This window comes from Canis lupus, chromosome 7 (genome assembly GCF_048164855.1).
Source record: "Canis lupus baileyi chromosome 7, mCanLup2.hap1, whole genome shotgun sequence".
NCBI classification, from domain to species: domain Eukaryota; kingdom Metazoa; phylum Chordata; class Mammalia; order Carnivora; family Canidae; genus Canis; species Canis lupus.
This window is the reverse complement of record NC_132844.1, coordinates 29,019,226-29,045,778: the sequence shown is the minus strand read 5'-3', so window position 1 is coordinate 29,045,778 and position 26,553 is coordinate 29,019,226. Positions and strand designations below refer to the sequence as shown.

General features: G+C 36.1%; 1 protein-coding gene across 11 annotated transcripts in view; it reads left to right on the top strand.

Moving 5' to 3' along the window:
- DOP1A (DOP1 leucine zipper like protein A) overlaps positions 1 to 26,553 on the top strand; it is a 108,337-nt gene that overhangs the window by 66,589 nt on the left and 15,195 nt on the right. For all 11 annotated transcript variants that reach the window (XM_072832211.1, XM_072832207.1, XM_072832212.1 and 8 more), the window contains 12 exons: positions 2,518 to 3,139; positions 3,803 to 4,077; positions 5,305 to 5,457; positions 7,607 to 7,707; positions 9,117 to 9,376; positions 11,074 to 13,063; positions 13,899 to 14,010; positions 14,113 to 14,295; positions 15,823 to 15,948; positions 19,971 to 20,105; positions 21,807 to 21,862; positions 23,016 to 23,120. In XM_072832211.1, coding sequence (XP_072688312.1) covers positions 2,518 to 3,139; positions 3,803 to 4,077; positions 5,305 to 5,457; positions 7,607 to 7,707; positions 9,117 to 9,376; positions 11,074 to 13,063; positions 13,899 to 14,010; positions 14,113 to 14,295; positions 15,823 to 15,948; positions 19,971 to 20,105; positions 21,807 to 21,862; positions 23,016 to 23,120 — 4,118 coding nt within the window. The remainder of the gene's footprint in view (positions 1 to 2,517; positions 3,140 to 3,802; positions 4,078 to 5,304; positions 5,458 to 7,606; positions 7,708 to 9,116; positions 9,377 to 11,073; positions 13,064 to 13,898; positions 14,011 to 14,112; positions 14,296 to 15,822; positions 15,949 to 19,970; positions 20,106 to 21,806; positions 21,863 to 23,015; positions 23,121 to 26,553) is intronic.

Below are 26,553 nucleotides of genomic sequence, written 5' to 3'. Positions count from 1 at the left end.
ATTTTCTTTTTTTTTAAAGTATAAGTGAAGGAATGATTCTTTAAAAAAATCATTACTCTAATTTTGTCTCCATGTACTTAGTACATTTTTTAAAAGTCATCATATTAGATATATATATCCAAATGTCCAAAACATGTCATTTCTTTCTCTTTTCAGAAATATATTTTATTATAAAATAATCTGAAACAGTTATATAATATAGACCATACAACTAAATAAATGTATATAAGTTTAACTGAATTTATAGCTTGAATTCTATTAATGTAATGTCCATTGTTTTATGATCCTTATATGAAAAAGATTAATACAGAAATAACTTTACAATAATAAGCTAATGACAGTTGTATCATTTAAATAAGGCTTCTTTTCAAAAAGGTGTTACAGGATTTTAGATGGTTTTAACCTTTCAAATTAGAAATGTTGACAGTTCAATTCTGATTGCTGCCTTTAAAATTTGGCAGTGTGATATGGAAGGTTCTCATTCTGTTATAGTAATAGTAAAAATACCATGAAGTTCAGAATCATCTAAGCAAAGCTCTTCTAATAACTGCTAACCTTATTTGCTATGTAAGCTTGGGCAGATTTTGTTTTCAACTTCCCTGGACCCTCAGTAGCTTACCTTTGAAAGAAATAGAGCAGACAGCCTCTCTTTATCCAATACCCACTTTGTGTATTCATTGGTGAAGTAGGCACAGTCCCTGACTACCTGACCCATTTTTGCTGGTTGGGAGGCAGGGGCCAGCTCCTACAGAACCTTTTCACCATGCTGGGGCTTTTATTCTTTATTTTAGAAGCAATGGGAAGACATAGGGTAACAGGCAAGTGATATAACATGATTCATGTAATAGATAAATTACTTGCAGTGTGGAGCCTGGATCTCAGAAACAAAATGGATGTGGGGAGACCTGCAGTAGTGCAGGCAAGAGGTGGTGGTAACATGCTATTAAGATGGGGACATGAAGACTGAGAAATAAATGGATTAGCCATATATTGAAGAGAGAAAAATCTCTACTAATGGATTAGAAAGGGTAATGAATGATCACTGACATTTATTGTTTACTAACTGGCAGGTACTAAGCCATGTGTTTTATATATACTGTTTTACTTAATCCTCACAGCAACTGTAAGATTAGGAACTGTTGGTATCTCAATTATATTTATCAGGATACTGTTTAGATAGGTTAAATAGCTTGCCAAACTAGTAAGTGTCAGAATCTTAGCTAATTCGTGGCTAGTACCCTTAACCACTATTCTGAAGTGGCTATAGGGAAAGTGAGAAGGTAAGGTGGAGAAGATCCCAAGAACCCCTAGGTTTCTGTCTTTTGATTTGATGAATGGTGATGCCATTCACTGAAGCAAGGAACACTGTGTGAGGCCCAGCTTTGTAGCAGCAGAACATTTAGTTTGTATCTTCAATAATCTTCAATAAGATCACTTTTTAGTGATTAAAAAGTGCTCTTATTCAGGTTCAGCTTATGCTTTGGCATGGTCCCCAAGCAATGCATGATATGTACAACTTTTGTCTCCTTAAACTAAGCCAGAAAATATGCTCAGTGATTGTACTTCTCCTGTCTTTGTAGGAAGGGGATGGTTAATGCATTCCAGCTCCACTCCAGTGGCTGGTCCATGTTTTGTTGATAATTTTAATTGTCTTTCTATCTTATTCAGATTTCAAACTTACTCCTTTTATTCCTAGTACCTAATACAGTGTCTGGCGTATATATAATGTAGGTTCAGCATCTGTTTGTCAAAAGAATGTAAGATTGATGGCAAACATTTAAATAGTGCTTTACACATTTCATACAGAAATTTCACATAACTGGTTTCTGAACAGATGACCTATTAGAATTTATTTCTGATTTTTAAAATTTCTCATTCCTTGCATTGTTTAGACATTAGGAAAGTGATTTCATGATGTAGACTGAATAAATTGTCAGTTGTTTGAAAATAAGGATATATAGAGATCATAGAGATTTGTGCATATACATATTTTGCCCTCAAGAACCCAGCCTTGGGATCCCTGGGTGGCGCAGAGGTTTGGTGCCTGCCTGTGGCCCAGGGCGCGATCCTGGAGACCCGGGATCAAATCCCACGTCGGGCTCCTGGCGCATGGAGCCTGCTTCTCCCTCTGCCTCTCTCTCTCTCTCTCTGTGTGTGTGACTATCATAAATATATAAAAATAAAAAATTAAAAAAAATAAAAGTGATGGTAAAGCAGTGTGCAAAATTTAAAAAAAACAAAAAGAACCCAGCCTTATGTTATGTATGTAGTGAATAATAAACACTTAGCGAATGAGTTTATATTAATCTATTTATTAGACTCATGAGTATTTCCTATTGATTATCATAGACCTATGAATCAGTTGTAGAAATTGTTCTGAGATTCAAACAGACATGTAGATTAAGTTTTAAATCATCTAATCCAACTGACATCTCTCAAAGCATGGCCATTTCTAATTTTTAATTTCTAATATACACATTTAACTGCTTAGCCTTTGCTCTTTTTAATGTCTACCAGGTATCATCAGTTTCTCTCGAAAATCCTAGTGAAGTGTTTGAAGATGGAGAAAATCCACCAAGTAGTCGATCATCAGAGAGTGGATTCACTGAGTTTATACAGTATCAAGCAGACCGAAGTGATGACATTGACAGAGACCTGAGTGAGGGGCAGAGGACAGCTGCCATCCCCATTGGTAGCACATCCTCTGAGACAGAAACAGCCTCCACTGTGGGATCTGAAGAAACCATCATCCAGCCCCCATCCATAGTCACTCAGGGGACGGCACCTCGAAGTGGGAAGACAGCCCAGAAAACCGCAATGCAGTGCTGCTTGGAGTACGTCCAGCAGTTTCTCACCAGACTTATCAATCTCTACATCATTCAGGGTAACACTTTTTCTCAGGCTTTGGCTACAGAGCATCCGGGGGATCCCAGTCGAGAGCAAGGAGAGACTTCAAAATGGGACAGGGATTCACATGGAGATGTAAAAGAGAGAAACATAAGTAAACACAAAACTTCAAAAGAATACCTTTCTGCCTTCCTTTCTGCCTGCCAGCTCTTCCTGGAGTGCTCCAGTTTCCCAGTTTACATTGCAGAGGGGAACCATACCTCAGACTTACATACTGAAAAATCAGAGACTGGTAAGGTCATCTTGGTTTTATGTATATATTTAAATATTTTTTACAACACACTTTTTTTTTTTTTTTTAAGAAGCACTCAGATATTAAAACTGGGATTTTTTTTTTTTAGCCAGTTAATTTTTTAAGGTGTTATTTTAATTTGTAGATTTTTTTTAATGAAATACTATCTTTATGGGGAGATATATATTGCTATATTGGAAAATGTGATTTTGATGTCTTTCACTGTTTGCTTGCAAATGAGTAGAAGCTAAGAAGGAAATTAACTCCTTTGGAGAAACATAATGTAACATTTAAATCCATTGGTTTCCTTTATTAAGTGTTTAGCATTATTTAATTTTTTTATATAGGCACACCCAAAATGCAGCGAGTGCTACATAATGTTTATTGATTAATGTACTGTGTGTCAGGACAGGGAAATAGATTTATGACTTGGCATAAAGAAAATTACATACCAAAAAAGTTTATGAAATTCATGTTGCTGTTTTATTTTCTTAAAGCTCCAGTCTAGGTGAGAAATTATGGAATTATGGTTTTTCTAACAGATCAAGGCCAGAAGGTAGTAAGAAGAGGTGCTTTGTTTTTTTCTTAAATTAACCTGGAAGTGAGAGTCTGTGTGAAAGGTTTATCATGATGCAGTGTGTTGTCTTCCATCTTTTGTTTCAGACTGGGAGCATGTGCAGCCTCCACTGTGGCTCCAGACTCTGATGAATGCTTGCAGCCACGCAAGTGATTTCAGTGTGCAGAGTGTTGCTATTTCATTAGTCATGGACCTGGTGGGACTGACTCAGTCTGTGGCCATGGTCACTGGGGAAAACATCAACAGTGTGGAGCCTGCACAACCCTTAAGTCCAAACCAGGGAAGAGTAGCAGTCGTTATTAGACCCCCCCTCACTCCGGGCAATCTGAGATACATAGCTGAGAAGACTGAATTTTTCAAGGTAAATTCTAAGAAATATGGACATGACTAAGATGGTACTTGACCTAGTTTGCTTAGCAGAGATTTTAAAGATGGTAATCAGCCTTCATTAAAAACCTCTTCATATTTTACTATATAGAAAAAGATGTATACCACACTTAATCTATACTACTTGGCCAGTCTTGTCCCCAGTTTTGTGAGAAGGAAGAAGATAAGGACGAGAGGAGTTGAGGATGAGGTTAGAGAAAGCAAGCAATAGGGCTCTATACTCTAAAGGCATGGAGCTGAGTAACTACAGCTAAAAAAGAAGTAAGTTCATTTATACAGTGAAACTTATTTTCCACATGGTGGGGTTATGACACTTACTCTTCATAGAGTATAATTTCAGCTCTCCAAAACTTCCAGGAAAAGTGTTTTTTTTTGACTCTCTATTATCTGATTATCATCTGTGGTGTATGATGCCATTCACAAAAAAATGCACAGTTTTTTATTTTGATCACAGCAGTGCAGATGATATCTTCTACATAGAAAGAACATCAAGTATATTGGATTATATTACATCTTAAAGTAGGTAGATTCTTTGTATATAAAGCTTTTTAAAAGTTTTATCTCATTTCAAGTCATTGTGCCTCACCAGATCATTTCTCCTACTAGATTTAGAGTTGGTTTTTCTGTAATAACATTATGGTGGTAAACCCTAAAAACGGTTACATTTTTTGTTAATGCTATCATAGATCATCAAGTACTATGTTAACATGTGTAACTCTGAAATACATACAACCTATATTTTATGTATCTTAAGTAATTTGGATATTTGAACTATGAATTATATTTAATTTTGTAACATATAACCATAAATATTAAATTATATTCAATGTGGGATTTGTATCCTCCTAAGGCTACGTATTCTAGCAATACTTTACTAAATGTCATTAAAGGTAGTGAAATGGGGTTCTCTCTGGTACCTGTAGAAAGTATTTACATGTTTGATGTTTAAAATAAATATCATTAGGAAGGGACCTTAAAAAATAAAAATTCATCATTAAAGATCTATCATAAGAGGTTCTAATGGCCTGGATGACCAAAAAGTGAGCACATGGAAAGCTACACTTCATCCTTGTGGCATAAATGAATGTTGAAGACCTTCAAGGTCTGGTATTCAGAGGCTTGTACATAACAGGAAATGCTTGTTAAATAAGTTTTAATTTATGGTGTCGTAACATTGTCACTTTTACATCTTTTTCTATAGCATGTAGCTTTAACATTGTGGGATCAGCTGGGAGATAGGACACCTCAGCACCATCAGAAAAGTGTGGAACTGTTTTATCAATTACATAACTTGGTTCCTTCTTCTAGCATCTGTGAGGATGTTATAAGTCAGCAGTTAACCCATAAAGATAAGGTAAATTCTTTTTTTTATCTTGTCCCTCCCTCACCTCCCCCACTCCCATTATACCAAAAGGTAAATTAAAGAAACTTTACCAAAACTATTATAGCTAATATCTGATTAGAGATTATATAAATTCATTCAGAGTGATCTTCATGTCTTTAAAACAAATTTCTTCTGTTCTCTTTAGAAGAAAGTTCTTTACAAAAGCATCAGTAATAGGAGAAATCAAGTAACCCATAATCAAATACTGGGTTTATTTCTTAGTTTAGGACATCAGTTGTGGATAGCAGTGATTCAAGTTGTTGCTGGGCCAAGTTCTTGGATTACTTAAGGAGGAATCAATAGCCTTGTTTTGGAAGTATGGCTGCATTAACTAATGTATGTGAAATGAAGTGATGTGTGTATGAAGTTACATTTATAAGCCACAGAATGCTAATATATGAGATATTATTTGCATTATAATAAATATTCAAAATAAGGATTTTGTATCCTAATGTATATGAAATGATCCATAAGTCAGTAAGAGTAAAAGTAATAGAATTATAGGTGCTCCTGAGAAGAAGCCAGAGCTATCATTCTGGTTGACCTCTTCAGGGCAGGGTTTTGTTTTTAGATTTTATTTATTTATTCATGAGAGACACACAGAGAGAGAGGCAGAGGTACAGGCAGAGAGAGAAGCAGGCTCCGTGCAGGGAGCCTGATGTGGGACTTGATCCCAGGACTCCCAGATCACTCCCTGAGCCAAAGGCAGACGCCCAACTGCTGAGCCACCCAGACATCCCTTCAGGGCAGTTTAATGAAGTGTGGTCTTCCCATGCCTACTCTGTAACGTCAATCAAAGATTTTATTAAACAGCTCTTAGCAGTGCATCACCTTAATTTTTAAGTACTGTAAACGCTAGTGAGTTTGAATGGGCCATTAAAAAGAAAAAGGCATTGTGTTGAGTAAATGAAGCTTTTGGCAAGAAGGGAAGTGGCAAATGAAGGAATAAGAGGAATAAGTTGGGTGGTGGGCACTGAGGGAGGCACTTGGCGGGATGAGACTGGGTGTTATGCTATATGTTGGCAAATTGAACTCCAATAAAAAAAAAAGAGGAATAAAGTTTATTAAAATTCTATGTCTGCTTCAACACATTCTTTTAAAATTGTTTAGGAATAAAAGGTTTGATAAAGGCTTGCATTTAATTTGTTTATATTAAATATAAATCTAGGACAAATTATATAACTGTTTACTTGTGTGATATTTTTAAAGAAATACTAAGTTCTGAATAAAGGTATACATCCATGAAAAAATTAAAATACTGTTACTTTTCTTTTTTTATGTGTTTGTATTTGTTGATGTACAAACACAGGCTTCATAGGAAAAGCATTTATTAAAAAAAAAAAGAAAGAAAAGAAAAGCATTTATTAGGCCCATAGAAAAAAAAGAAAGTCCTCTAACTGATCACCCGCAGTTTAGACAGTTTTCAGTCCCTGATGCTGGAGGGCGTTTACTCGAGGGATTCCACAAATGTTGAAGGAAGACTAAAAAATCTAGATAACTTCACAATTCCTACCTGATTTACATTAATTCATGTTCATTATCTAGACCAAATGCTTATCTTTCTGAATATTTTTCCGTTATTTTGTCCATTATTATTATATCACTTAATGTTTTCAAGATAATTTCAAAGCGATATAATGTTTTTCTTACATAATTTTTTAGGTGTTTAAATTTTTTAATCTAATAAACCAGCTTTATAAGTAATGACACATTCATTTGAGATTATTATGTAATTCCTGGGACCAAAAATAAACTGTATAGTGTAATAAATTTTGACTACTAAGTATGTATATTAAAATAAGAAGGAAAGTGCATCCTATACTGTGCGTTCTTAGTTCTTTCCATCCTGTTGTAATCTAGAAAACTGGTTACCTAGTCTAAACTAAATACTAATGATTTATGAGATAACATGAGATGATCCTTCAGGTTTAATATATCTGTATACATTTAAGTCTCTTTTATGTTTCTACTTTCATAAAAACAATTTATTGTGTTGTGTGTTGAGTACTATGAACATTGAACCTAATACTGCCTCGTAAATTACTACTTTCATTTATTAAAATCCCTTAATATCTTCAAAGGAGAATAAAATAATTTAATCTCCCATCTTCCTCCTCAGAAAATAAGGATGGAAGCACATGCAAAGTTCGCAGTTCTTTGGCATCTCACAAGGGATCTCCATATAAATAAGTCATCATCCTTTGCGCGTTCTTTTGACAGGTTTGTTGCATTTGATATTTGGATTTGCAGTCAGATATCTCAATGTCTCTTTTATTGAATCCTCTGCCTAGTTTGGCAGGGGTAGAAAATAACTTACAGATTTTGTTTTATTTATTTATTTATTTATTTATTTATTTATTTATTTATTTATTTTTAACTTACAGATTTTATAAAGAAAACTTATAAATTGTTTTTTTTAATCTAAGCTATATTAAAATGTATGGCATTGAAGCACCCAGAGCCCCTTTCTTTCACTAGATGACTATTCATCAAGACCCTACTATGTGCCAGGCACCATTCTAGGTGTCAGGGATGCAGCAATGAATACAGCCTTTTTGAGTCTATATTCACAGTGAAGTTTCATTTAAACAGTTAATTATGTATCTGCTTCTCCAACAGTTATATTCAGTCTTCTGCCTGAACTGGACATAATAAATCTGTTGCTAAAATACTGACAGACCACTTACGTGGATTCAGAGAACCTGTAGCTACCTAAGAGTGGTTTCGCTACTTGTCTATCTAGACCACTTAAGATGCCTCATACCCCAAATATAAGATTCGCATTAACTTCCAAGGAGAGGCTATTATATGGTAGATTCAGATATTGGCACTGGATAATAGGAGTCTCACCAGCAGGTCTCCTGGAGGAGGCCATAGATCTGACTCTCCTACTATGCTTATAGCCCCAGCTCAGGACCAGATGTGTGCTTTACTGAGCACTACTTTTTCCATAGCATCACCATTTTTAAATGATCTGCTGTTGAACCAGTACAATGAACGAGGTGCTTGGCTTAGGTACTTTATAAATGCCATCTCTATTTGACAACTCCCTTTTCTCATCATACAAATGAGGCACTGAAGGACCAGAGAAATTAAGCAGCTTGCCCAAGACCACACATGAGGTCGAGTGGATAGCCCACATTTGAATCTTGGGTTTTCTGATTCCAAAACACATCTCCGTACCTTTCACAGAAGGTCTTTCCTTGACTTAAGCACTTAAGTTTGATTTGGTAAAGAGATTGGGTACAGAAGAGCATGTAAGAAGTGCTGACTTGCAGGGAGTTTAGTATTTGGTGATATGAGCCAGGAATATGTTGCTGAAACAAGACTAAGAGGTTTTTTTCCTATTCTTTAGTATCTATCTTATAAAGGTAATGTATGCTTGTGAAATAAAAAAAAAAAAAAGTGTATAAGAAAAGAGAGAAAGACCATTTTCTCCTTTCTCATATCTACTGAAACTGTAGGGATTAAGATGATTAAAGTGCTATGGTCACCAGTTATCCTGAAGTATGATTACTTTTTAAAAGTTAATTCAAAATAGTAAGACTTAAATAATACTGATTTAAGAAAAATTAGTGTTAAGATTAAAGTTGATGTTCTGTTGCTTTAATTATTGGTGTTCATTGTAGGTCACTGTTCATCATGTTAGATAGCCTGAATAGCCTCGATGGTTCTACTAGCTCTGTGGGACAAGCCTGGCTGAACCAAGTGCTACAAAGACATGATATTGCAAGAGTTTTGGAACCATTACTGTTGCTCCTGCTTCATCCCAAAACCCAGAGGGTGTCAGTGCAGCGTGTACAAGCAGAACGTTATTGGAATAAGGCTCCCTATTATCCCGGAGAAGAAAGCGACAAGCATTTTATGCAAAATTTTGCCTGCAGCAATGGTGAATATCACATGGAAGTAGGACAGCTTTATTTAAAATTAAATTATTAAAATAAAGTGAGAGGTGAACATGGTGGTGATTGGCAACAGTAAGGTGTTCCCCATGGGCTTTTTCTCCCCTCCACATGTGCCAGCAATCCTCATTGTGGGCCCTGTCAGAACATACTCCGTCAGTGATAACCTTAAGAGGACTTGTCTCTCTTTATCAGTTGACTCTTTCAAGGGAGGAGTCAGCACAACTCTGGTCAAAGACAGTCTTCAATTTTGATGAAAATGCCTTTATAATTTAATTAGCAATTTTGATCATTCAAGGCTGGGGAGATATTTCATTGGGAATGTATAATCCTATAGTGCACATTTATATTTCATGAATCATTTTCCTCATCTGTGAAATAGTAGTAGTAGGACCCACCTTTCCAGGCTTTATTGTGTACATCAGACATTGTCCTGTGACATGTTTAGTGCGGACTGGCATATCCTAGTGTTTGTTAAGTAATCAGTATTACCACTTGAGGTTCACACTTTACAAATGGTCAAGTGATGCCATCTATAACATATGGCTGCATAGATTAGATTAGTCTATTACACTTCGGAGACTAACGATGCCCACATACATCATTTGTATCTTAACAAGTAACCCTGTGTGGTCAGTGATTAAAAAGGTCATTTTCCTGAGCAGATAGCTGATGCTGAGAGGGCAGTGGCTTTCTCACAGTTCCATGGCTGCTGAGTAGTAAACCTGTGACTGAGCCATTGTGCTTCTACTTCCTATTTAGTGTGTTTCTACAAGCCTTGTTTCCTTTCTCCACCTGCTTTTCCACCACTTATTCTGAGTCTGCCTGGGGCATGTTCCACCCTGCCTGTCACCCCAACTTCTTTGTGTTAGCGCTTTCCCCGCTCCAGTTCCTGCCTAACTGCTGAATTCTCCCCTTGCCATGAGATCAGCTTCCTTACCTGTAGGGGCACTATGCTTTCCCTGAGCTTTATAACATTTTCTACTCCTATGAAAGGAAGCCTTCTGCTCTAGGTGAAAGAATGCCAACAGCTTAGTATGCCCCCTAAAAGGTACAGAAGGCGATGAATATGTTTGTGATCCTCTCCTAAGTTCAAACTCTCTAGAGAGCAGTGATGTTTTTTCCTTCTCTCACCCCCATTATCTCCAGGTTTAGGCATACTAGATAATTCATAAATACTGAGTTGTATTGAAATCAAGGAGATCATATATATTATATATAATTTATATATAATATATAAATACATATTATTTGTATATAATATATATTTTACGTATATATGTATAATCAACTACCAAACTATTTGAATTCTTAGAAATAGCGTAACTAAAGGAAATATCACACAAAGAGGGAAAAAAACTAAAATTTTGAACTGCAGTAAAAATGATACCTTATTTGGGGAAAAGGGAAAATTTTTATATTGTTTCTGTTTTAAATGTGTTCTGTTTAATTCAATTAATAGACATTCTATTGTTGAATTGTCTTTACTAAATTCTAGTTACTAGTCATCTACAAAATTTTCTAACTTAAAGGATCTAAAATAGTAAAAGTAAAATATAATTTTAGTAGGGAAGTATAAATAGCTGATGAAGGTAATGAGTAAAAATCTTGAGTTCAGTCTACATTTCAATTATTTTAATATGTTTTATAATTTTCCTTCTGTACTGTTTTTCTCCTATGCCAGTAAGCCAAGTACAACTCATTGCATCTAAAGGAAATGGTGAAAAGCCGCTTACCATGGACGAAATAGAGAACTTTAGTCTCACTGTTAATCCATTGAGTGACAGACTTTCCCTTCTAAGTACCAGCAGCGAGACAATTCCAATGGTTGTATCTGATTTTGACCTTCCAGACCAGCAGATAGAAGTTCTCCAGAGTTCTGACTCTGGATGCTCACAGTCCTCTGCTGGGGACAACTTGAGTTATGATGTCGATCCTGAAAATGCGAATGTCCAGGAAGATTCCCAAATGCCAAATGCCTGCTCCCCTGATGATGATGTTCAGCAGGTAGTGTTTGACCTGATATGTAAAGTTGTAAGTGGCCTCGAAGCAGAATCTGCATCAGTCACGTCCCAGTTAGAAATGGAAGCTATTCCCCCAAAGCACAGTGATGTAGGTCTGGGTGAGGAGGCACTTAAAACTGATGATCAGTCTGCTCAGCAGAGCCAGAGTGCTTTGCTGAGTAATGATGGTTCTCCATTTCTGTCTGTGTCTGCGGAAGGAGGCCCTGAGTGTGTGGCAAATGGAATCTCCAGAAATAGTTCCTCACCTTGTATTTCAGGAACCACACAGGCTCTCCAGGACTCTAATGTTGCTTCCATAGAAACCAAATCTAGACAGAGGAGTCACAGTAGTATCCAGTTCAGCTTCAAAGAAAAATTATCAGAAAAAGTCTCTGAGAAAGAAACCATCGTTAAGGAGTCAGGTAAACAACCAGGAGCAAAACCTAAAGTAAAACTTGCCAGAAAAAAGGATGATGATAAGAAAAAAACTTCAAATGAAAAACTCAAACAAACCAGTGTGTTCTTCAGCGACGGTCTAGATTTAGAGAACTGGTACAGCTGTGGAGAGGGAGAAATTTCTGAAATTGAGAGTGACATGGGTTCTCCAGGATCACGGAAATCTCCCAATTTCAACATCCATCCGCTCTATCAGCATGTGCTTCTGTATCTCCAGTTGTATGATTCATCAAGGACTCTGTATGCTTTCTCTGCTATCAAAGCCATCTTGAAAACTAACCCTATTACTTTTGTAAATGCCATTTCAACCACTAGTGTAAATAATGCGTATACCCCTCAGTTGTCTCTGCTTCAGAATCTCTTGGCCAGACACCGGATTTCTGTCATGGGCAAAGACTTTTATAGTCACATTCCAGTAGACTCAAATCATAACTTCCGGAGTTCTATGTACATAGAAATTCTCATTTCCCTCTGCTTGTATTACATGCGTAGTCATTACCCAACTCATGTCAAGGTCACTGCACAAGACTTAATAGGCAATCGAAACATGCAGATGATGAGCATAGAAATTTTGACGCTTCTCTTTACTGAGCTGGCAAAAGTAATAGAAAGCTCAGCAAAGGGTTTCCCTAGTTTTATCTCTGATATGTTATCTAAGTGCAAAGTTCAGAAAGTGATTCTTCACTGTTTGCTGTCATCTATCTTTAGTGCACAGAAATGGCATAGTGAGAAAATGGCAGGTAAGAACATGGTTGCCGTGGAAGAAGGTTTCTCAGAAGATAGCCTTATCAATTTCTCAGAAGACGAATTTGACAATGGCAGTACACTCCAGTCACAGCTTCTTAAAGTGCTTCAGAAGCTCATTGTTCTAGAACACCGAGTAATGACTGTCCCCGAAGAGAATGAAACAGGTTTTGATTTTGTTGTATCTGATCTGGAACACATTAATCCCCATCAGCCCATGACTTCTCTTCAGTATCTCCATGCTCAGCCAATTACATGTCAAGGCATGTTTCTCTGTGCAGTGATACGAGCTTTGCATCAACACTGTGCCTGTAAGATGCACCCACAGTGGATTGGTTTAATCACATCTACTCTTCCTTACATGGGAAAAGTTCTGCAGAGAGTGGTTGTTTCTGTGACACTACAGCTTTGCCGAAATTTAGATAATTTAATCCAGCAGTACAAATACGAGACAGGATTGTCCGATAGTAGGTAAGGGTTGATTTTTAACTTTATCACTGACATTTTTCACATCATGACTACATAATTGTCCAGAAAATCAGTTACAATTTGAGTAAATAAATTAGTGGTTATCAGTTACAAATAGTACAAGGTTATAAATAGTATGTTATTTTCACAAAGGAGGAAATTCAGCTTGAGGGAGAGTATTAGTAAAAGAAATCCAAAATGGAAAAGAGGAGTATTTAAACAGGCCTTTTTTCTCCTCTAAGAGTTGAAATTAATTTTGATGTTCTTCTTGACTGAGCTGGCAAAAGTAATACAAAGCCAAGCAAAGGGTTTCCCTAGTTTTATTTGATAAGTTATCTTAGTGGAAATTAATATCACACTAAAAATAATTAAAAATAACTGTTTTCCCATCTGATTTTTTGTTTCCAATTTTTATAGTTTAGTGATGTCTTCCACCTGTATCCCCATGCTCAATTAATCTGTCAGAAATTAGCCAAGTGTTTAATAGACAAGTGTCTGCTTTATGTCCTGTATAAACTTAGCTAAATTTGTATTGAATATTGTAAAATATGAGAAAACTGCCTGTATCATCAATATTGATCACCTGCTATTATGTAGTTGCTAGATATTTACTGGCTATATATATATTGAATTCTTTAGCCAAAAAGAACTCTAGTACAACTCACTTGTTTTAGATATTAGGATATAAAAACTTCTAATGTGTACTCTTAGTCATTTTTTCATGTAATATTTTTTGAGCACCTACTATGTGCCTAGCACATACTAGACATTTACTATTGATAAAACATGAACACTTCTTTCACAGAACTTGTGTTCAAATGAATGCATTTTATTTCAGACCTCTGTGGATGGCATCAATCATTCCACCAGATATGATTCTTACTCTTTTAGAAGGGATCACAGCCATTATCCATTACTGCTTATTGGATCCTACTACTCAGTATCACCAAGTAAGACTGCATGAATATTTGACACCTTTGAAAAGACAGAGGTTTAACACCCATTTGTAAACCTCGGTAATTGGTATGTATTTTTACCCCCAACTTTGATAGCTTTTGGTCAACGTAGACCAAAAACACTTGTTTGAAGCCCGCAGTGGAATCCTCTCGATTCTTCATATGATCATGTCCTCTGTGACATTGCTTTGGAGCATCCTGCATCAGGCTGATTCTTCAGAAAAGATCGCTGTTGCTGCTTCTGCATCTGTTACCACTATTAATCTTGGAGCCACTAAGGTTAGTCAATTCACACTTCCTCTGTGTATAGTCACAAAAAACTCAAAAGAGTTTTTTCTGGGACTTTCCTGAAGATTTTATTCAGAATTTGTGAATAATTTAAGTAGAATTTATGGCACGTATGTGAATTGAATAATTAGTTCTCAAATAATTTTAACTGTCTCATTGAGAAATGATGTATCACATAATTCATGCATTTATAAGTATATACAATGATTTTTTTTTTCTAGTACATTCCCAGAGTTGTGAAACTGTCACCACAGTCTTTGAATATGTCCACCACCACAAAAAGAGTCCTGGTACCCATTTGCAGTCACACCCTGTTCCCCTCGCTAACTCCATTCAACCACTAATCTGTTTTTTCTGCATATACATTTGCTTTTTCTGGACATTTTTAATAAATGGAATCATGTGTTATTTGGTCTTTCGTATCTGGTTTCTTTCATGTGACAAAATGTTTTTGAGGTTCATTCATACATAATTTTATTCCCTTTCTTTAGGTTGTTTTAAGTTGACATTTTAATATGCAAAACCCTCCTAGAAAACAATTTAGCAATATGCACAGAGAGCTTTAAAAGTTTTGTAGTCTGTGACCTAGTAATCTACTTGAGTAATGAATTCTAAGGTAATCAAAATTATGTGAATATATATATACATGTATATATCATTATAGCCTTATTTAGTGGCAGAAAGAGAGATCCTAAACAGTAAATAAGAAAAATGGTTAAATAAATTATCCTTTTAATGTTACATTACAGAGTTATTAATAATTGCAGTTTTGAAGAAATCTTAGTGGATGGAAAATGTGTAAAACTGTAGTGAAATAAGGATGTTATATAAATGAACAAATCTTGTATTTATAGTTATATAAAAATGATATGCAGAAGAAATTAGTGTGCTAATAATGACTATCTCAGTATAATATGATTAATGGTTGAGTTTTTAAGTTTTTTTCTTACACTGGCATTTTCCAAGTTTTTCCTTCATACTTAGAGGAAAATTATATTTGAAAGCATGTTCTGCAATGTCAAGTTGTTGAATTGATATCCCTCAGTTACCTAATCTTACTTGTAGACCTGACTCCCTAGATATGCAATAATGGGAGAACAACTGAAATTGAGGGAAGAGGAAGGGCAGAAACTCAAAAATTTTTACTAAGTACTTATGTTTAGATTAAATATGCTTTTCTGTTGTGTAATTTCACTTAAATATAAAACACCCCCTTTCCTTTTTAAAGGAATCTACTAATGTAATTGAATTTCATTGATACGTTTTCTTATTGTCATATAGACTCTTGCATCTGGCTGATTGGCAGTTGTCATTTTATAGGGTTTGGGGTTTTTTTTCTTTTCCAGTTAAAATAACCATGATTGCCTCTCTTAACACTATTAAAGTTTCCTCTACTGTTATTTCGGTAGCAAAACATGAAAGTGCTATATATTATTTTTTAAAAAAACTAGAAGTACAGTCTAGTTATTAATGTGTCATAAGTTTTAATTAACTTGTCATTTGTTTAAATTGTTTTAGAACTTGAGACAGCAAATCCTTGAATTATTGGGCCCAATTTCAATGAATCACGGTGTTCACTTTATGGCTGCTATTGCATTTGTATGGAATGAAAGAAGACAGAACAAAACCACCACCAGGACTAAGGTATCTATTTAACTATTTGTTACTGTTGTTGTTTCATTTGGTAAGCATTTGGTGAGAACATGCTAGTTTTCAACTCTCCATTAGTTGCAGTGGGGCTGGGATGGGATGGGGAATAGAAAACAGTAGTTTTTCTACAGGTTTAGATAATGTATTCATTGCCTAAATGTCTTAAATAAAAAGCATTTTATGCAAGAAAAAGAAATTAGTATGATGGTAACTATATTTGAAATAGAAAAGTTAACATAATGTGTTTTTTAAGATTTTATTTATTTATTTATGAGAGACACAGAGAAAGGCATAGGCATTGGCAGAGGGAGAAGCAGGCTCCCCGCAGGGAGCCTGATGTGGGACTCAGCCCCCACCCCCCCACCTCCCATCCTGGGATCACGCCCTGAGCCTGAAGGCAGAGGCTCAACCACTGAGCCACCCAGTGTACTTTTTAAATGTTAGTCATTTAGGGTACAAAGCAAGATTATGGAGTTTTTACCTTAGTTTTTCATTAAGACATTATAGCTTAAGTAGTTCATTTCTAAATGTAATCTATATATTGGTTTACCTGGATTATATGTGAGATTTTTGCTGCTCTGTGAGTTTGAAAGCTCAAAAATGTTCTAAATTGGAAATAGTGACTCATTAGAATATTAAGGCTATTAAATAATCAACATTCACATAAGATATATGATTTGTCTAGTTCAAGGTTTCTGATGTGTTATTTTTGTGCTGATTTCACATCACATATATGTTGAAGTTTCAAAAGGAATGAAAATAAACATTCCTACTTATGACATTTTTTTTCCATGGGATAATTGAATAGCAGATACTACATGAGACAGAAGTAAAATCCTGGATTATTTAAAATCAGTCAAGGACCTGTGGTTGAACAAGGTATATCAAACATCTGCATTTTTCTCTGTTCTTCTTTCAAATTTGAGAGTAGAAGAATTTGGAAAGACATAAACCAAAACCATGACAAAAGAGAGAGTTGACCACAGAAAAATAAGTGTCAGCAAAATTTTGCAAGATGAAAAAAAACACAGGTCTGAGTGGTAACTGATTTAATAAAGAAAATTGATAACCAAATTGCTGCAAGAAAGGAACCAGTTGCCACTGTAAAACTACAGATAGTCTTTGGAAGTGGAAGTGTCAGGTGCTTCTAAATATAAAGGGTTGGGATGGGGCTGAAATCTGGAAGATTGATTGAAAATTTATATATAAGGAACAGCTAACTACTCCTAGATTCCTTTTCCCCAACTCATATGACCACCAACTGTTATGCTACCCAAGCGGGAAACTGGAGTCAAGTTTGCTCTTTAAAGTGTTGGTTAAGAAAGGCTCTGAACCCAAGGGCAGAAGATTCATACAGGTAGACATTAGACTTCATGATGAAAACAGACAGGAGCATTTGCAGAAAGTTTATATACTGAAAAGTGGGCATTAGCTTCACCCGAGTGAGGTAGCACGAAGCCATATGGTCCTTAGGAATTTTGAGGATTCCTCCCTGGGGAAATGACCTGACCAATAAAAAAAGACCTAGAGGTACTAAAGTTTTTGGGTCTATAAACAAAAAACTAGGCTGTAGTCACCACACAGGGAGGCCTCCCTACCGATCCATATTACACACAAATGTTTGATTTCTCATTACTTTTTAATAACCTTTTTCAAGGGCAATAACAGCATGGTTGTTAAGAGCATAGACTTTGAAACCAGATCCCTGGGTTTCATATCCTTAGTTTACTCACTAACTGATTGACCCTTAGGTAAAAATACTACTTTATGGGACTGTCAGAATTGGAAGAATATATATCTACGGTACTTAGATTTTAAATTAGTCTTTTTTTTTTTTAATTTTTTTATTTATTTATGATAGTCACAGAGAGAGAGAGAGGCAGAGACACAGGCAGAGGGAGAAGCAGGCCCCATGCACCGGGAGCCCGACATGGGATTCGATCCTGGGTCTCCAGGATCACGCCCTGGGCCAAAGGCAGGCGCCAAACCGCTGCGCCACCCAGGGATCCCTATCTACGGTACTTAGAACAACACCCAGCACTTAATAAGCACTTTGTAAATATTAGCTATATTTATATAAATATTACATATTTATTTATATTCTTCACATAAATATAGAGCCAAATATATTGAATAAATATGAAATACCAGCCACATGACAAAAGCCTCTAATATGATAGATAGTGACCAGAACAACTAGATAAAGTCTAAAGAAATAATGCAGGTAACAGAATAACAGGTAAGTAATAATATAGTAATGCCTTTCCAAGAGATGAAACTATATTGCATCCATGATATAAGTTATAAGAAAGACCTTTGCAAAAATTAAAATTTTTCTTAGATATAAAATTTTTTATAGCAGACACCAAACAAAATCAGTTTAAGGTCAGAAGAGAAAGTGGAAAAAAAAAATAAATAAAAATAAATAATAAATAAAGAAAGAAAGAAATAAAGAAGAGAAAGTGGATAAACACCAGAAATAAAATACAAATTTAGAGATACAGAAAGTAGAGGCAAAGAGATCAGAAAATTAGGAGTGATACTGGGGGGTGGGGTGTCACTATCTTCTTGCAAAAAGAAGAAATTAAGGAGAAAAAATATTAATGAAATTGTACAAGAAAATTCTCCAGAAATGAAGGAAATCCGTTTCTACACATACTGTGAAAAGAGATCTACACAAAGATCAGGATGTAATTTCAGAACACTGGATATCAGAGATCTGAAAATGTTCTGAAGAGAAAATACTGATCCTATTCAGTGGAATAATGATATATTTGTTAAGAGCAGTGCTGGAAATTGTGATGGGAAAGTTAGTTTCAACCTATAATGCTATATCTAGTCAAACTGTCATTCGAGGCATTTTGAAACTGCAATATCTATATTTTAAAAAGGCATTGCCATCAATTCACACTTTCTCAGCTACTGAGATGAAAGAAGCATCTCCACTAGAAGAGGAATAAAATAAGGAAGAAGACATGGGATCCGAGAAATAGGGGTTTGGACACAATAGACAAGGAACAAGAATCTCAAGGCTGATAGTCAAAGAAAAGAGATCAGGATGTTAATGTGTAGCAAGCCCAGGGAGTACCAAGCCAGGGTAGAACAAAAAGACCTCTAACAGATGTCTCAAGGAAAAAATAAGAGAGAGAAGAGGAGGAAAAGGTAGAAGATTAATTACCTAATGCATTTGAATATGTAATGAGAGGTTTACAGTTGTTGGAGCATTTGGGGGATGAATCTGATAGAAATGGAGAAAACCAAACAAAAATAAAGCAGTTTATTAACTCTAGAAAGAACAGAAAGTAAAAGAAAGGTAATGACAGTATAATACACAGTACAACAGTACAACCATACGTAGTTAAATGAATATTGGATATTGATTAAAGTAAAATTATGACATAACTATGTTGGGAAGATAGGGAGAAAAGTGTAAGGAAGCTAAATTTTTGTCTTCTGAAGTAGGAAGTCAATAGGAAATTGAAAAAAATCATGAAATAGGAAAAAATAGCTATCTGTATTACTCAGAAATAAAAAAGAGCTGAGTTGAGCATGATTGCTTTGGGGTGTGAGATATAGGATAGGACACAGCTGTCTTTTCTTGTAAGGCTTATTGTCCTGTTTGATTTTTTGAAATGATGCATATACATTGTATTGATATATATATTTTTTTAACCTAAAGTAATCAAGAGACTTGCAAAGTCTTTTATATTAAAAAGGGGCCATGAGGGAAGCCTGGGTGGCTTAGCGGTTTAGCACCGCCTTCCGCCCAGGGCCTGATCCTGGAGACCTGGGATCGAGTCCCACATTGGGCTCCCTGCATGGAGCCTGCTTCTCCCTCTGCCTGTGTCTCTGCCTCTCTCTCTTTCTCTCTCTCCCTCCCCCGCCCCCCGAATAAATAAGTAAATAAAAAATCTTTAAAAAGGGGGAGGCATGAAATATTCTCTTAATTCTGTGATTTCTCTTAAAAGACTTATGTACCCACATACATACAGAAATACAATGATGTGTTTATTCAGGTCATTCCTACAGCCAGTGAAGAACAGCTTTTACTAGTAGAACTGGTTCGCTCAATCAGTGTCATGAGAGCAGAAACTGTTATGCAGACTGTGAAGGAAGTTTTAAAGCAGCCCCCAGCCATAGCCAAGGACAAGGTAAGAAGAGCTTTCCTTTGCTTTTATTTATAGTTCTATTTCAGAAATGATGCTGGTAGGTAAGATGTTTTTTTGTACAGTAATGTCCTTTTAACTCTTACAGATTGCAAAGAGGAAGGCATGTTGCCCTCACTCTACTGTGATAAAAATATTTATCAGTATCTGCAGTGACTGCCATTGGGATCTTTCCTGTAGCCAGTGAAGAGCCATTAACTGCTAAGATCTCTTATGTGAACATTTAACGTAGTTAAGAGTTGTATGACTGAATTCTTAGGGGAGGTTTTTTTTTATGGTCATTTAAAGGAAGAACATGCAACCAGAACCTAAGGTCTGCTTACTACGATTGTTGCCTTTTTTTTCTTTTCTGGTTTTTTTTTTTTTTTTTTTTTTTAACAGCTTCTTTATTGCTTTCTCTTTAGAACGAATGTCTAGCGTTTTGCCATAACCTTAGTTCTACTTAGTGTCATTTCTGGACCATGTACAATCTCAAACTTTTCAAGGGCCACAGAAACTAAATAATATAGTCGGCATTCACAATGCATTGCCTCTAATTAGGCAGATAAGAAGTCTCCAGATCAGTAAAATTATGGACTTCTCTACTTTCTTCTGCTCTTTGTTCCAGCAATCCTAAAAGATATTTTCAGAGAAAATATTTATGACCTGTAAACATTAGACTGTAAGCCAAGTCAAAATAAACCAAATCAGATCCTTAACAGAATTATTACATGTATCTAAAAATGTTTGTTTTTTTTAATTTTATCTTTTTCTTGAATTCCCAATGGGAAGAGTATACTTGTGTATGTGTGAATAGCTAATATTCATACTAGCTTCGTATTAATTGGCTTACTATTCCTACATCACCCCTGAGGCATTTGCAATAGGATTAAAGTTGCCTATGAAAGCTCAATTCATAATATTTTGAGCATCTGCTTGTGCCAGACATTGGACTAAGCACAGAGGATATGGAAATAAGTACTAGCAAATTCTGCCCCACCCCCTACAACTGCTCTAAGTTCTGAAGCCAGAACTTGATTTGATACTTGATTTTTCTTTGTGTGATAAAGGGCAACTTTCAAGGGAATAGTTGATACTAAAAAGAAACAAATTGGTACATGTCAGTGGACATCAGTATCATTTTCTTGCCTATTTCTTGCCTATTGCTAGTTTCTAAGGGCAAGTGTTTTTTATTGTATGTTAATACTTGGTACTCTCTAGTTAAAGACTACATTAGGATACTATTAGTAGTTGATATCAGATTTGAATAAGCTACACTAATTTAGTAGAAACTTGTAGTAAAATAGATTTAAATTCAAATTTCATAAAAATCTTCAACCCAATTCTGCTAGCACCAAACAAGTATACGCTGATTAAAATAAAACTGATCTTGATGCTTACAGAGAGTAGATGATCATTGAAAAGTAATGGCTGGAGTGTCAAACTTCTGATGTATTGCAGGTGGGAATTGAGAATCTTTTGATTTCTTCTGTGCATTTTCAATTTTTTAAACAGCTCCAGGGTTAAGTTTTTTTTTTCTACTAAATGAAAGAGACTTTGCGAGGCCTTTTTAATGACAAACTAGTGTTTTTGTTTTCTTTTAATGTTTAGATTAAAAATTGGCAGTAAAGTACAGAGTAGTTGCAACAATAAAAAAGCAAAGGCAGCGTTTTTCTTCACTGTAAAATTGATTTCTTTTGTTTATAGAAACATCTTTCTTTGGAAGTCTGCATGCTTCAGTTTTTCTATGCTTATATTCAAAGGTAAGATAACCGATGTGGATCTCTCCTTACTGCATTAGCAATGTGTCAAAGATAGGGAATAGAGGAGAAAAACACCTGAATTCTTTCAAGTTGCTAAGTTGTCCTTTGGAAACGAAAAATGTTAGAAACATTGCCTATGGGTGTATTTATACAAGTCAGTGGGTACGTTAATGAGCTTGCCATAGAGATCCTGCACCTAAAGACCTAAGTTTATTGAAGATATACTGGATACTGAAGCAGTGAATTTTAAGAAAATCATTTAAATATAAGTGAAAAGCTGAATCCAATTCTTGAAACCATGCTTGTTGCTGCCGAATTCACTATTATTTTGATATAGGTGAACATGTGGTAATTTCATCTGATTTTTTTTTTTTTTTTTTTTTTTAATATTAGGGATGATGATAAAATACCTTCTTGTTCTGGTATTCCAGTTTGGTGTTTAGCTTCTTGTTCTGGTATTCCAGTTTGGTGACCCCTGAGCAGAAGTCTGCTGAGTTTTGATAGACTTCTTACTAGAGAACCTGAGTCTTAATCCTCCCTTATAGGGCAATTGCATTTTAATCACCAAACTTGGCATCAGTTTGTGATCTGTGACAAACATCTATAGTTAGGTTAGGTAGTATATTTAAACTGTGATTCAAGCAAGGACTACCTAAATAAAGTTTGAACTTAGATACATAGAAGTGTTAGAGTTAAGGCCAGACCAAAACAGAGATAATCTTAATTTCTCTAGATGTTAGACCAATGTTCAGGATAGATTGATGACTCTCCCTTAGATGAGCTAAAGACTCATAGGTGATGGAAAAAAGAGCAAATACAAGAGTTAAGTGGGGAGAACAGGACCAAGAGCAAGGGACTATGATGTTAGTAATTAGACTTACTGCGATTGTATTTTACTTCTGAGAGTCCATGTGATGAAAAACTGGGATTTGTATAGCAAAATTTCTATAAAAAGTCACACTGGATATTTTAAATGTGTTGGGTTTCTTTTTATATAATATTGGTAGAAAACATAGAGCTTTTAGGAATTTTGCCCTGGTATAGTCTACACAAATTTAGGGAATGTTTAGAGAAACTAGTAGGAAAATGTTTTAAAGGCTGTGGGAAAATACAAAGAAAATTACATATATACAAAACCATATTTGTCTTGCAGAATTCCAGTGCCCAATTTAGTGGATAGCTGGGCATCACTGTTGATACTTCTGAAAGACTCTATACAACTGAGTCTTCCAGCCCCAGGGCAGTTTCTTATACTTGGGTAAGCAATTTCACTTAAAAATATTATTTTGAAGAAAAAAAATGTTCATTGTCTTAACTGCTGAATAACAGATGTTTTTAGGTGACCATGGAATCTCTCTGTATTCTCATGGAATTCTCAAGGTATAGAATTAGACATATGGTTTGAGACCTGAAGAAAAAGGGGCTGGATAGTGGTAGGGAAGAAACAGTGTGTCTTTGTACAAAATGTAAATGCACTAACATAAAACTAATAATAATTGCTTTAGGGATGAGTAGGATGGCTGATGGGGAAGAGGAGAGTCATTAGAGTTTAGGGCCCTCTACATAAACAGGCTTAAAAAGTCATTTTCTCTATTTTGAAGTTTCTTTATCTATGTTACTAATTTGTACGATTACTTGATAAATCCGTCTTCCGTTCTTAACTGCAGGCATCATGGTATCATGGACATTGTTGGTTTTTTGCTCACCATTGTTCATTACATGTCTCCAGTAGATACTAGTTCAGTGAATGAAGGTGTCAGGAGCAGAAAGCCTTTGTGGAGACAGAAATGGGAAGGAACACTAGAGCAGTGTGTATTGTCTGGTTTGGTTCTTAGAGTAGAGCAGAGGGGGAAAGATGAAGATGAAAAGGGATCTGGGAGCTAGATGGGAAAGGATTCTGTGTTTTAGTTTAAGATATTTGGTCTTTCACAAGGATGGGAGTGATGGCAGGCCTTGAAGAGGGACATGACTGGCAAGTTAGTAGTAGTATGGATCCGAGGAGAAAGAGGGTAGGCTAGGAATGCTGTTCCATGTGGGAGGCAGGGAGTGTGTGAACTACCAAGGATGGGACAGTACAAATAGGACAAAGAATAAAGAAAAAGAGACCAGCAAGGGAGATAGAAAAGGAAATATCAGAAAATTGGAAGAAAACCAGATATGTTCCATGTTCTAGAAAAAGAGAAGAGGCTCCAGTAGCACTTGCAGGGAGATTACAGAAGACAGGGGGATAATAAGAGGGTGTATTTATTGATGATTTTGAGAGGACTGGTGATTTAGGAGAGAGGAGTTTAGTGAGATAGTAAGCACAGATGTTAACAGCCCAGGGTTAAAGTGAGAAAGTGTAGACTACTTTTTGAAGATGTTTAATCATGAAAAGAAAGAGAAACCATAAAGTCGCAGTAGGAAAAGTGATTTGGAAGTCATCATTAATGGTAAAGAAGATCTGGGGGCCCGTCGCTGGCTCATTCCATGGATATGGAATTCCAGCCCCATGTTGGGTGTATTTGGGGAAAAAAAAAAAAAAAAGGAGGAGGAGGAGGGGGAGGGGGAGGAGGAAGGAAGGAAGGAAGGAAGGAAGGAAGGAAGGAAGGAAGGAAGGAAGGAAGGAAGGAAGGAGAAAGGAAGGAAGAAGAAAGGAAGAAGGTAGAAGAAAGGAAGAAAAGAAAGAAGAAGATCGGAGGATGTTAGTGAACAGCAAAGACTTTGAAATTGCCCTCTGCCTGCATTCAGTTCCCTGCTCCTTCACTTCTTAGCTGTGTGGCCTTGGGCCCATTATTTAACCTCTCCATCTATAAAATGCATATGATAATAATGCCAACTGAAAGTTCTTATGAGGATTAAATTAGTTAATATTTGTTAAATTCTTAGAACAATGCCTGGCCAATAATGGGTGTTATTTAAGTGGGAGCGATAGAAGATTCTAGTCTAGAGAGAAGAGGGCTCACTGATAGCACCAGATTCCAGAGGCAGCCGGGAGGGAGAACAGGAAATGGCAGGTATAAGAGTGAGAAAGGAGAATACATTTTCTTGAAGACTTTGCTGCTTAAAGGTTGATGTTTAGCCAGCAGCATTGGAATCACCTGGGAGCTTACTGGAAATGTAAGATCTCAGGCTTCACCCCAGACCAACCCCATTATAATCTGCTTTCTAGGAAGATCCCTGTGATTTGAGTGAGTACACCCTAAAGATTGAAAATGACTGCTTAAGATATAAGGAGGGGGATGGAAAGAAAATAGAGTAAACTTTTCCCCAACCTTTTTACATTACCTCAGACAGTCCAGTGAGGTCTTTAATAGCCAGCAACAGTCAACCTGTTTTATGCTGAATGGATAGAAATTCAACCAAGTGCAAAGAACTTTGACCTTTTAGTCAACTTCTGTAGTTCTAATAGGGATTTTATATGTGTAGATGTGTGATTCTATATATAGAGTTAGCTTCTGCACTTAATTCCCTTATGGGAACTATCAATTCTGGCTTGGCAACCAATGATCTAGAAAATTTTGAAGTGGAGGAGGAGGAAGGTGAAGATTCTTCAGTGAGGTAGCCTCAAGTTTTCTGGTAAATGGGAGAATGTAGTCTTGCACTAGGCAGCAGAGAGGAGGTAGAGGAACCTTGCTGAGTGTTTGGTGAGAGTGGGTCAGCCTGAGCTAGTTGAGTGACACTGAGGTCCAACTGCAGCCAAAGTGAGCCAGATACCTTGCTCAAGAATTTCAGGGATCGGGATCCCTGGGTGGCGCAGCGGTTTGGCGCCTGCCTTTGGCCGAGGGCGTGATCCTGGAGACCCGGGATCGAGTCCCACGTCAGGCTCCCGGTGCATGGAGCCTGCATCTCCTTCTGCCTGTGTCTCTGCCTCTCTCTCTCTCTCTCTGTGACTATCATAAATAAATAAAATAAAATAAAATAAAAAAGAATTTCAGGGATCATGATGATCCCCGGTCCCTCACACTATTTTGAAAATTATCTAAATCAAAAACCCGAGGGAGTTTTAGGCATTAAAGATATAATGAAAAGAGCAGAAAACACAATGTCTACAATTCCTGAATCAAAAGTTAAGATAACTGGTATGCAGGAGTTTTAGTGTAAATGTAACTCCTAGAAATCAAACAGTGTAATCATGAAGATTTCTACTTCTTTTTGGATCTCTAGTTCCAGCCCTCATCCCTGTGACCTTGGGTACCTCAGTAAACCTCTTGAAGGCTATTTTCCCATTCATCAAGCAAAAATAATGGTGCCTGCCCTACCTACCTGAGTAACAGGCTCAAAGAAGGAATATATGTACAGTTTTTTGAGTTATCAGCAAATAACCCTGTCATTAAAAATTAAAGCTATCTATAGTGACTTGTGGCTTCTCCACAGGATACTGTCTCCTTAGATAACTTTTCTTCCTTTCTCATTTTTCAGAACATAAAGGATCCTACCTCCTTCTCAAGTGTGTATACTCAGATTGTTTAAGCAAAAAGTTGGACAATTTCAGAGAGCCTAGGAACTTCATTCCTTTTTTGAATTTCTGGTTATGTGTTTATTACCAGCCATTCCATTGATGCTCTAAAAATTCCTAATTATAAAATAGAAATTGATATGAAGGTTGCTTTTTAATATAACTTCACATGTTAGTTTGGAAATAATTATGCATATAATTTATCTTAATAAAAGATAAATATCAGGATGCCTGGGTGGCTCAGTGGTCAAGT